Source organism: Sorghum bicolor, chromosome 4, assembly GCF_000003195.3.
Source record: "Sorghum bicolor cultivar BTx623 chromosome 4, Sorghum_bicolor_NCBIv3, whole genome shotgun sequence".
In the NCBI taxonomy this organism is placed as follows: domain Eukaryota; kingdom Viridiplantae; phylum Streptophyta; class Magnoliopsida; order Poales; family Poaceae; genus Sorghum; species Sorghum bicolor.
The window spans coordinates 3,819,662-3,831,638 of NC_012873.2; the positions used below are offsets into that span (position 1 = coordinate 3,819,662).

The window sequence follows — 11,977 nt, forward strand, 5'->3', positions numbered from 1 at the left end:
CTAACGGTGTTTCAGCTGATCCCTATCTACCGATCTTGCCTTTGGAGACTTGGTCGCACAGTACGAACAACCAAGCGATAGAATCTAAGCTATGTTGATCTCGTTCTTTCAGTACTTCTGTCCCCTTCACGTCAGCTCCTACCACACTTGCTATAGTCCCAGGTCTCCAGGATCATTCATTCAGTGCTTGGTCCGTTTCACCATAGTTCCCACCTTACTTGCTTCTTCCCCTCTCTGGCAGAGAGAAAAAACAGAGAGAAGTATATCAAACATAATGACTTAAATATGACCAGAGTTACTATACCTACACTAAAGATCAGTCAGAACCTGAACAATTGACATGCATGTGCCACAGCGTATGTTATTGAAAAAAGGAATTTGAATAACTGAGAAAGATATAGACAGTGTGCAGCTGCAACAAGGAAAATGTTTGGTTTCATGTCGCCTATATGAAAATCTGGTGCTAATCATGAGTATTTATATTCCAGATACAATGAGCAAGTACATCATGGCACTATTAATAATAAGGTCATTCATATAGGCATCCATCCATCCGTTCAACTGAGACAGGTTAATATGCCAAATGTGTTGTACTTCTGTTAACATGATTCAAAATGTCTCTGTGTTTTTTGCTTCTAGCTAGACTTGTGCTTTGGCATGCTACATCATTGAATAAGCATAATTAGATGGGACCAACCCCAAATTAAGAAAATGATTAGTGTTCAATAGTTTACAGTGATACATTCAATAATTAGACAATTCACAGAAGCACACGTTGAGTAAATGTGAAATTGATTCTGAAAAAATAATTCTCTGAAAAGGAAATCCTAACATAAACATTGGGAAAAAATCTCATCTTATTCCTGCTAGGAATAGTTTAAGCAAGCACACAATATTCACTATGATCAATAGGTCAGATCCAAACTATGACACTACAACTGAAATGAAAATTTCGAGTTGGGTGGTGGTAGCAAGTACCTGGCGGACAATCTTTGAGCCATCATATAGGTACGCGCTGAAGTCACTGGCAAGAACAACGGGCCTAAGCAATGACAAACTGTTTGTAGCGCTCTTTTTTGAGTACAGGACCTTGTTTTGCAGCAAGTCAAGGCGAAGCACATAATGGCCATTGAGCACCAGATGGCTCCCAGTACACTGCCCAAGGAAATCACGGGCCTCAACAAACTCGATATCGCTCAGAGAAATGTAGATGATCCCATCTTCGTTCATGCGGAGCACAGGGTTCATTGGCTGTCCACGTGGAAGCTCCATCTTGCGAAAACTCTCGCTTTCCTAGAGATCACCCACAAGCACACCCTGTGTGCCTTTTCCGCGTGATCCCGATGAACTCACGTCACCGGCAATGGCGTTCTGCAGCACCTCTCCTGTTCTAGGCAGCCAAAGTCCCAAGCTCCCTCAGCCGTGCAACCCGAGATTAACCTTTTCCACGCATTTGAGCATGTGAATAATCTTGTGGTTGGAATTAAATTTTGTATGTTTTCCAAACATTTGAGCATGTGAATAATCTTGTGGTCGGAAACCGCATTTTTAAATTTTGTTTGTTTCCTAAACTTCTGATTAGCAGGACGAGATTTCAATCTCCACATCTTCCAAATTGTTGTCACCCCGTGGAAAAGAGGAAGTCACATACCAAGTGAGAAATCCACAACTATCTCCCTAACATTCAAAGGAGCTCTTAATGGAAGTTTCATGAGTAAATATGCTCATATTTTAAAGAAAAAGAGAGATGAAATGAATTTCATTGGATGAATTTGTTTGCACTGTTTTCAAAATATGAGTCTTCGAAGCATGGATATGAAATCGCCACTAAGACTAGCCTAACGGAAGATTTCACAACAGAACATGCAGCACACCCCACTAAGAAACCACTAGCCAAACCAGATTTCACAACAGAATATGCAGTACCGGTATTAGAATATAAATAGTCTCACGACACACTCAAATCCTGGCAAGATAGTTGAAGATGAAGCCTAGATGCTCAGTTTAATTGCTAACCTCTGAAGGTTAGATAGTCATCTAGCTAAATAGCACAAAAGGTAAGAACAACCAAGCGAGATAGAATCTAAGCTATCTTGATCTCGTTCATTCAGTGTCGCCTTCATGTCAGCTCCTACAACGCTTGCTTCAGCCTTCACGTCAGCACCTACCACGCTTGCTGGACCATTTAGTCAGTACTTGGTGCGCTTCACCGTAGTTCCCAGGTCACTTGCTTCTTTCTGCTTCACCGTAGTTCCCACCTCATTTGCTTCTTTCCGCTTCACCATAGTTCCCACCTCACTTGCTTCTTTCCCTCTCTAGCAGAGAAAAAAAAAAGAGAGAGAATACAATGTCAAACATAATGACTTATATCTGAGCAGTCTTACTGTACATGCACTAAAGATCAGTTAGAATCTGAACAATTGGGTGTGTGCTGCGGCATATGTTATTGAAAAAGTAATTTAAATAATTGAGAAAGACAGACAGTGTGCAGCTGCAACAATGAAAATGTTTGGTTTCACGTCACCTGTGAAAATCTGGTGCTACATAAGCATTTAGATTCAGAATACAATGAGCAAATACATCATGACATGTCACTAATAAGGTAATTCCTATAGGATGGCTGTATGTTTTTTGCTTCTAACTAGACTTATGCTTTTTTTTTTGTTGACAAAACTAGACTTAGACTTATGCTTTGGCACACTACATCATGAATAAGCTTAAATGGTGCCAAGTCCAAATTAAGAAAATTTTTGGTGTTCAACAATTTACCTTGATACATTCAATAATTAGACAATTAACTGAAGCTCGCTTTGAATAAATGTCGAATCAAATCAGAAAATGATTCTCCGACAAGGAAATCGTAACATAAACATGGAAAAAAATCTCAACTCATTCCCTGCTAGGAATAGATTAAGCACACATACCACTATTATGCTCTGTTCAATAATTTAAAACATAGAGAGAATTGGCAAATCATATCAATTTATATATGTGCACTACATACCCAACTTAGGTTGATGTGATGACCAAGCAAGTCAGATCCAAACTATGGCAGCGCAATGGAAATGAAAAGAGTGTGTTGTTTGTTGGTGGTAGGCTGGAAGCAGTAGTACCTGGCTGTTCTTCCGGTCATGTAGGTAAGCACTGAAGTCGCTCACTACTGGAACCAGCGGCTTTGCCGAGTGTAAATACGCTCGGCAAAGATCACCATTACACTCGGCAAACGCTTTGCCGAGTGCTTTTTATCGTGACACTCGGCAAAATACGCTCGGCAGCATCTTACTCGGCGAAGACATTTTGTCGAGTGTTTTATTTCGGGGCACTCGGCAAAATTACAAAGTATTTTGCCGAGTGCATCCACCGACACTCGGCAAAGTTTATCCGCCGTTATGCTGGTTTCCGTCAATGCAAAATTTGTCGAGTGCCTGCTTCGACACTCGGCAAAAATATATTTATTTAGCACTCGGTAAAGTTTCGGCAAAGAATTTCAGAATTTTATTTTTTTATAAACTTTGCCGAGTGTCCTGGTCATGGTACTCGGCAAAGTAAATTTGGATATTGAATCCTGGCATAAACTTTGCCGAGTGTCTTGGTTCTGGCACTCGGCAAAGTAAATTTGAATATTAAATCCTACCAAAACTTTGCCGAGTGTCTTGGTTCATGGCACTCGGCAAAGTCACCGAAAATTGCAATTTTTTTTGGTATTTTTACATTCCATTGCAACAGAATATATATATATATATATATATATATATATATATATATATATATATATATATATATATATACATCAATCATCACAGATATAACACCAGCATACATTATATATCACAAGCACTCACATATTTCATCAATCCATCGAAAATCCATTAAAATTGAACATCACAAGTTTAATATTACAAGTCCCGCACAATTGCATCAAAGTTCAACATGACAAGTACTGTGGCGAATACATCAAAGTTCAACATGACATGTCCCGCACAAATGCATCAAAGTTCAACGTGGCTACTGTGACCATCACAAAATGCATTAAAGTTCAACATGACACTCTATTATTAAAAGGTCAACATAGCTACTGCGGCAAAGACTCAAAGGGTGGCCTCCCGGGCTACTGTGGCGAAGACTCAAAGGGTGGCCTCCCGGTCATCGGTGAAGGATTGACGGGATCAACCGCCGGTGGTGCATTAGCGTTTGAACCCGCCGATGGAGGCTGCACAAAAGAGAGGAGATGGCATGTGTTAGACTCGATCAAAAATTAAAAATTTGGGCAGCACCTCCCCTACACGGGGAGGTTTCCAACCTGCAAGAAAACAATGGCTCGAAGGCCGACAATACCAACGGCACGATGGCCGGAAGTCACAACGGCACGAAGGCCAACCATCCCAACGGCACGAAGGCCAACATAATTCAACTTTTATACTCACAGGAGTGTAGTGTCCAGCCGCTAGCACACCTTGTCCTTGCCCCATGCTTTGAATGAGCTGGGTCACCTGAGCGGTCAGCTGCGCCACCTGAGTGGTCAGCTGCGCGTGCTGAGCGGTCAGGTGCGCGTGCGACTCCTTTGTTTCATTCAGCTCGGCCTGCAGTGTTTCAATCACATGTGTCAGTGTACCAATTTCATTAATAGAGAAGAGTTACAGCCCCTAGACACAGGTACATGTGTTATTAGCATAAGCAGTTCTGCACATTAGTTCTGCACTATTTCAGTTCAGCCCCTAGAATATATTTCAGTTCTGCACATTTCAGTTCTGCAATAGACATTCAGTTCTGCACATCTCAAACTAATAGACAATCAGAAATAGGCTTTCAATTGAATATATTTCTAAATCTAGGAGAAAGCTAGCTGCACATCAGTTCAGCCCCTAGAATATATTTCAGTTCTGCACTATCAGTTCTGCACATTTCAGTTCTGCAATAGACATTCAGTTCTGCACTATTTCAGTTCTGCACATCTCAAACTAATAGACAATCAGCAATAGGCTTTCAATTGAATATATTTCTAAATCTAGGAGAAAGCTAGCTGCACATCAATACATTGTTTAGTTTGAGATGTGATGAGTGAGACCGGAATTACCGTAAGTTCGTCGACCCGAGACAATGTTGCAGTTGGCCGTGCACGTATGGGCAGGCTACTGCTCGTGCTTCGTGCCCTCACTTCGGAGAGATACGGTGCAGAGGCAGAGGACTGAGCGCCGTCTGCAATCCACAACCGCCCATGTTGCCTACCTTGCCCACGCCTCACGATCACCTCTGTCTCAAGGGGATGAGTGCGCAGATCAACGTCTGGGCCACGCAGCGCCCTCACCGACTCCGTGTACTCCGTGACTTTAGCGTGGATGGTCGGGTCAGAGTAAGCCTGGGCAGGGGCATCCGGGTTGAAGGTGACACCGGATTTCACCGAGCCCATGTGGGACACAGCCCATGCCCCAAACTCTGACACCGGCACATCCGGCTGTGCAGCCTCCTGCGAGAAAGACGGCAACATGATTAGAAATCGGGCAGAAATGAGCGTTAGAATAGATAAATGACATCACGTACAAGTGCTCGCTTGAAATTGGGGAGGTTGCGGCTGCCTTGGTGGTGAGTTGGACCGGCCCTCAGTGCCCGCTTCCGCCTGCCGAGCTCTTGCTTTTCGATAACATCTATATTCAGGAAAAATATCAGCTTGTCTTTGGATTTTCAACGTATCATATGAAGTACTAGTGATAACATCTATAGTTACTTACCTTCTTCCCGCTGGACGTATCAGTGGGCGTCGTTCATGATGCGGAACACTAGGAAGCCTTGTGGCACCTCGCAGGTAGGGAGTAATGCTAGCGGGGCAGACGCGATCCAGGCACACCCACAACGCCAACGAAGTCAATCCGAGTACTCCGGGACCCCTCAAGCGGCCTTTTCTCTACAAAAAGAAGAAACACAATACTATAAGTTGTAAATTTCGGCAGAACCTCCCCTGTACGGGGAGGGTTCCAAAACCTGCAAGGGAAAACGGCATATGGCACATTTCGGCAACATTTCCGGCACAAGGGCCGACACATCGACATATGGCAGGAAGGCCCACACATCCTCATTTGGCACGAAGGCCAGCGACGACATTGCATTATGTCTAGTCCCACTAAGGAGTATATAACAGAAAAGTCAGCTGCAAACATATATATATATATATATATATATATATATATATATATATTACATTAATTCAAGGTATTATTCTTGAGTGCACATAAAGCAAACTAGCCTAGCCTAGCTATAGGTCTCCCTGCAGGTTAGTTTGCTTGCTGGAGGTAGCTAATTGCCCAAGTGAACATGCATAGCAAGCAAACAAATCGATTGGAGGTAGTACTCTAATTACTTTGGCCTCTTCATGATTTCTCTTAACTATCAGTGTACTTGTAGCATGCATGTGGCTATTATATATATACTATCAGTGTCATTAGGCAATCACATGCAGTAAATTAAAGTTTGCCTGGAACCCTATCTAGCTAAGCTTATTATATGACAGAAGCAGGGAGCATACAGCAGCTGATCATGGAAATCAATGAATTCCTTCAGACAAAAAGGTATACATGGGTATATATTTTCAGCATGTCACATCCATTCCTTCAGACAAAAAGAGAGAGTTTTTTGTTCTACATGGACAGAGTAGGAAGCGCGGACAAAAAGGTTTTTGCAGCGAATTTCTGCAAACAGAAGGACGACAGCCAATTGATAAGGGGAAGCGCGGAGGCATTCACATTTGACTCACACACAAATCACCACGATTAATCCTATCGCCGGACAAAGCAAAAACACAACCAATACTGAGGCGGCGCAGGCCAGAATTCCGAGGCAATTCCATCGGCGGACAAAGCAAAAACACAACCAATACCATCGGCGGCGGCAATTCGCTACTAGAACTCGAGAACAGGAAACCTTGTGGGTGGGGATCGAGGAGCGTACCGTGGTGGGAGTAGGCGTAAACGGCCCGCCAGGTGTAGATGTGGACGCCGGGCCTGATCTCCGACCGCTCCACACCCAGTCCGACAGCAGGCGACGCGGGGAGCCCCAGGGGCGCGGCGAGTTCGGGCGGCAACGGAGCCCCTCGACAGAGCTCGCTTGCGACGGATCCCCGGGGGCGCGGCGAGTTGGGCGGCGCGGGGAGGGGCGAGCAGGACGACGGCGGACGGCGGCAGAGAGGGGCGGCACTGGGGCGCGGGACGGCGGCGGCGGCGCAGCTGGGTGGGCACGATTGGGACTTAGGGCGGGCGGGCGCGCTGGCGTGTCCGGACTTAGCCGATTGGGACTTAAGGTTCCTATTGGGACGATTGGGCCGTCTTTTTTTTTCTCAAATTTACGTGATTGGGCCGGCCTTTGCCATGTATAAAAAAAGTTCAGGCCTGATCCACCAGCAGATCAAACTTTGGCGAGCGCCCCAGGATGCGCACACGGCATATCAAACTTTGCCGAGTGCCCTACAAAGACGCTCGGCAAAGTTTTTCTTTTTTTTTGTTATTTTTTATCCCAGTTTCTTTATGTGGCCTACACACATTATTTAAAACCTAGTTTAAATGTTTAGGGAAATTTTGAATTACTTTGATATATTTCCTTAGTTTATTCCGTTTCTTTGAATTTTTTTTAATATTTCTAACTTGAACTGCATGTACATGGAATAGTGCAATTTAGTTCTTTGAAAAATGTTATTCATGTTATTTGATGTATGTTGAGTCCCTATCCACAAACTTGCATCAAATTTCGGGCATCTTTTGTCACGTAACATGACGAGGAACTTGGCCGGAAAGTGATTTTAAATTATATGAAATGCAAACGAAGTCCGAAAATAACGAAACTTGCGGAGGCATCATGTTACTGCATGTATAGGCTATGGTAAAAAAATGAACAGATTTTGAGTAATTTGTGACGTCAGTTGCCTAAAACCCACACATATCCACATGCGATAACAAGTTGTCACATGCACACAAGTGTGGGTTTTAGGCATCGTGAGTCGCAAATTACTCCAAATCATCCAATTTTTTTACCACAGGATCAGCATGTGATTACAAGACTTCTCGACAAGTTTCGTGATTTTTCAGACTTCGTTTCCTTTTTATATAATTAAAATTTACTTTTCCTATAACTAACACAACATATTACGTCATCGAGATGCTTGACATTTCATGTGACTCCATGCATACGGCCTCATCAAATGATACGTGTCACGAATATCATATTTTGGAGGATAAAATTCCATTATAACATGGATGTGCAGTTCAAATTTGAAATACGCCGATAAAAGCAAGTTAACAAAATAAATTAACGAAATATATCAAAAAAAGACAAAATTTCACCAAACTTTAGATTAGAGCTTCAAATACAGTCAGAAGGCTACACAAAAAAACTCGAGTCCAAAATCCAAAAAAAAAAATTGCCGAGTGCCAAGACATGACACTAGGCAAAATAAACTTTGCTGAGTGCTAGTGCATGAGGCACTCGGCAAAGTTTTGATAAAAAAATTAATAAAAGAATTTTGCCGAGCGCCTAACGGGTAACACTCGGCAAAATCTAACGGGAGGGAAATGCCGTCACGGTGGTAGAAATGTTTGTCGAGTGGTGTCTTTGCCGAGTGCTGTTACACTCGGCAAAAAGTTGTTTTACCGAGTGCCGGAGTTTGCCGAGCGCTTGGCACTCGGCAAAATATACTTTGCCGAGTGCTAAATTTTGCCGAGTGCTACGCTCGGCAAACTAAATCTTTGCCGAGTGCCCCGAGAAACAGCACTCAGCAAAATATGAGGCACTCGGCAATGTCCCAGATTCCAGTAGTGGCTGGCAAGGGCTATGGGCCTAAGCAATGACAAACTGTTTGTAGCACTCTTTTTTGAGTACAGAACCTTGTTTTGCAGCAAGTCAAGGCGAAGCACATAATGGCCATTGAGCACCAGATGGCTCCCAGTACACTGCCCAAGGAAATCACGGGCCTCAACAAACTCGATATCGCTCAGAGAAATGTAGATGATCCCATCTTCGTTCATGCTGAGCACAGGGTTCATTGGCTGTCCGCGAGGAAGCTCCATCTCGCGAAAACTCTCGCTCTCCCAGAGATCACCCACAAGCACACCGGGGCCTTCCTTCCACTCCTTGAAATCAGGCGACAGCGTCCAGGTTTTCAGCACTACCTCTTCTTTTGGAACACCTTCACCGTAGCCAACAAATGCCACGAACTTGATGTCGCCGCAAACACAGCCCATGGAGCGGAACTCTTTTGTCTCGAGCGCAAGCCGGACTTTCTCGGGGGTGTACGAGCAGCACTCCTGGGGCAATGGAACGAAGCTGAACTTGGGATCTTGAGGCGCGAACAGGTCACAGATCAAGACGCCTGCTGCGAGATCAGCCCAGCAGACGCAGGAATCCCCAAACGCGAACGCCATGTCGATGTGGAAGAAGGACGTGGGCCCACACAGCTCGGCGGGGAGAGGGAGACGCACCGACGTCCTCATCCACTGTTTGGCTGTGGACGACGACCACCACAGGTAGAGGTCGGCGTTGGGGAGCCCCGGGCCGAACGCGGTGACGATCTCGGCGAGAACGTAGGCTGCGTCGACGCCGTGGCGCAGCCGCAGGATGGCTGCGCTGGTACCCAGGCATTTGATGATGGATAGACCGGGTAGACGGATGGGTGGATCAAGCTGCGGAATAGCAGAGAGGGAGCTGCTCGACGCGTCGTAGACCAGGTAGCGTCCGGAACGAGTGTGGCCGGTGTAGATCACGACGAGGCCCTTGTCGGTGCTCGAGACTGTACCACTCTTCATCCCTTGCATCAGGTCTTTGGGCAGATGCCGCACCATGGACAAGGAGGTTACTTCAGGGGGATCGGCGACGGCCGGGTCTGGTTTCAGGGCAGCTGTTAACTCTTCCAGACTCAACTTCCCACTCGATTTGCCGATTGCGGCTGCTGCGTTGCTCGCGCCTCCGGCGAATTCTTCCCCGTCGACGAAGTACACGCAGCTATCGAGCAAGACCCATGGAGGGGGCATGATCGCTAGGGTTTGATTGGATCGAGGAAGGAGGGGCGCGGCTGCAACTGCGGTTGGGATTTGGTAGGAGATGACACCCACAATAAAAACACCTTTTTGTTGGGAACGCGGACTAGGCGCAGGCCTGTTTCACTGTTGTATAAATATAGAGGATAGCAGAAAAAGAAATCCTAACCCTAATCTACTTCCTTGAATAAATAGATTTCTAAAGTTATTTTAAATTTTAAATTTTTAAATTTTGTCCAAACTTTTAGAAAACCTGTCAAGATTTATGATATCAAATTAGTATTATTAAATATACCTAGGATGTATTTTTATGCTCATTTTATGTGATGGATATTGTCAAATTTTCTTATAAAATTAGTCAAATTTATACATGATCCAATGAGTATAAAATTGTTACTATAATTCAATCATACAATAATTAGCCCACCATAAAAAATTCATCATAATTAGATCATAGAAACTGCAACTATGAATTATTCTAATTAATTACACACAAACATAGATCTAAAGTCACAACAAGAACTTTGTACAAAAGTATATCATATTATATGTTCATTGTGTAGATCTACTTATGAAGAGTCCAACAAAATTGGATTTTCTATTTTATAATTTTTGTATGATTTAAAATATTTTTTTCAAAGATTCAGCAAAAATAAATAAAAAGGAAAAAAACAAAACCGTCTTCAAAACTGCTTATAATAGAACCAGAGAGGTATAATGAACGATTTTAAAAGTTGAGGGAGGTATTTAACCCAATTTTAGAGTTCAGAGAGGAAAAACAAAAGTTGAAGGAAGATATTATAATGTGGACCTTTTTCTTTCTCATTTCACAAGGAAATAACTAATGGGCCAGCCCATCTAGCCAATGCTAATATTTTTCTTCTCATGAGAGGATCCATTTTACCTCCGTAAACTATCTTTAAAGTCTAGTTTTTTTTCTCACTGAGCTCCAAAACCGAATAAAGTATCTAAGAAATTCTTATTTTGTTCGTATTGAAATTCGAGTGGGTCTTTCAAATTGAACGACTAGTTTAGAGAAGTGAATTGGACTTTACTCTGTTTTTCCTTGTCACATGGATAGAATGATAGACCGAATCGGTTAGCGTGCGGTGCGTGAGGAGGCCCAGTCGCTCACAGCCCGTGTTGGGGTCACCCACTATCCAGCCCGGCCCAGAGGGATCCAAGAGGCAGGGAAGCGCGTGGTCGTGGGCCGGTCGTCGTCCACGTCTCGCGGTGGACTGCAGGCAGAGTCCCCTCGCGGCTCGCCCGCTCTGGAGTCTGGTCACTGGTCACCGCTCAACCGACCTGGTGCAGGCTGCTGCTGCAGCTCGTCTCGTGGAAGCACTGGGGCCGCGGCGGACGGCGCCGCATCACTTGGAACGTGGAAGCGATCAGCTCCCGTGCCAGACACAAGGGTGCGTGTATGTACAGCACGTCGGAGGCAGAGTCGAGGTAGGCCAACGTGAGGGCAACGTAAGCTTCGTGTACAACCTATGCAACCACTAATTAAGGCAACAAGATTTAGATCTAACGTCTGAGTTTTTTCCACTTAAATCACTCCATCTGTGGGTTTAAATCTAACTCGTGTGTATCCAGATGAGAGGGTTTAAGTGAAAAAAAAACCTCAGACGTTGGATCTAGATCCTATGACCTTAATTGATGGTTGCATAGGTTACACACGAAGCTGGGTTGCACATGATACGTTCTCCAGCGTGAGTCTAAATATTTGTTGCAGACCCTTGCTTTGTCTCCTAGTACAAGTGTACAACTGTAGTACGTACAAATGCTAGGTCGGTAGTCGGAACGGGCCTCCTGGCTCCACGACTCCACGTCCGGATTGGATCGGATCCCTTATGGATCGAGCTGTTGGTTGAGAAGTCAAGGACTCATAGCAAGCAAGCATTCGACGGTTGGGAAACTCACTCGCGTCGAGCCACCATGACGACACCAACAGAAACGTGTAA

At 44.4% G+C, this 11,977-nt stretch overlaps 1 protein-coding gene and 1 long non-coding RNA gene across 2 annotated transcripts; both read right to left on the minus strand.

Moving 5' to 3' along the window:
- LOC110434475 lies at window positions 1,965-3,155 on the minus strand. The gene is made up of 2 exons (XR_002451984.1): window positions 3,114-3,155; window positions 1,965-2,315 (listed from the first exon to the last, which is right to left on the minus strand). It is a non-coding gene; the product is annotated as an uncharacterized LOC110434475 (long non-coding RNA).
- LOC110434609 lies at window positions 5,923-10,064 on the minus strand. The gene is made up of 3 exons (XM_021458973.1): window positions 8,731-10,064; window positions 6,869-7,214; window positions 5,923-5,976 (listed from the first exon to the last, which is right to left on the minus strand). The coding sequence occupies exons 1-3, from the start codon at window positions 10,005-10,007 to the stop codon at window positions 5,923-5,925; spliced, it is 1,677 nt and encodes a 558-aa protein (XP_021314648.1). The 5' UTR covers window positions 10,008-10,064.

What these genes read in the sequence shown, in the direction of transcription:
- LOC110434609 (XM_021458973.1), bottom strand. Translation starts at nt 10,007, where the DNA reads ATGCCCCCTCCATGGGTCTTGCTCGATAGCTGCGTGTACTTCGTCGAC. An exon ending in GCTGTTTCTCGGGGCACTCG is followed by an intron (nt 7,215 to 8,730) that starts GCAAAGATTTAG and finishes GTGCCCACCCAG; the next exon opens with CTGCGCCGCCGCCGCCGTCC. An exon ending in GCGAATTGCCGCCGCCGATG is followed by an intron (nt 5,977 to 6,868) that starts GTATTGGTTGTG and finishes TTTCCCTTGCAG; the next exon opens with GTTTTGGAACCCTCCCCGTA.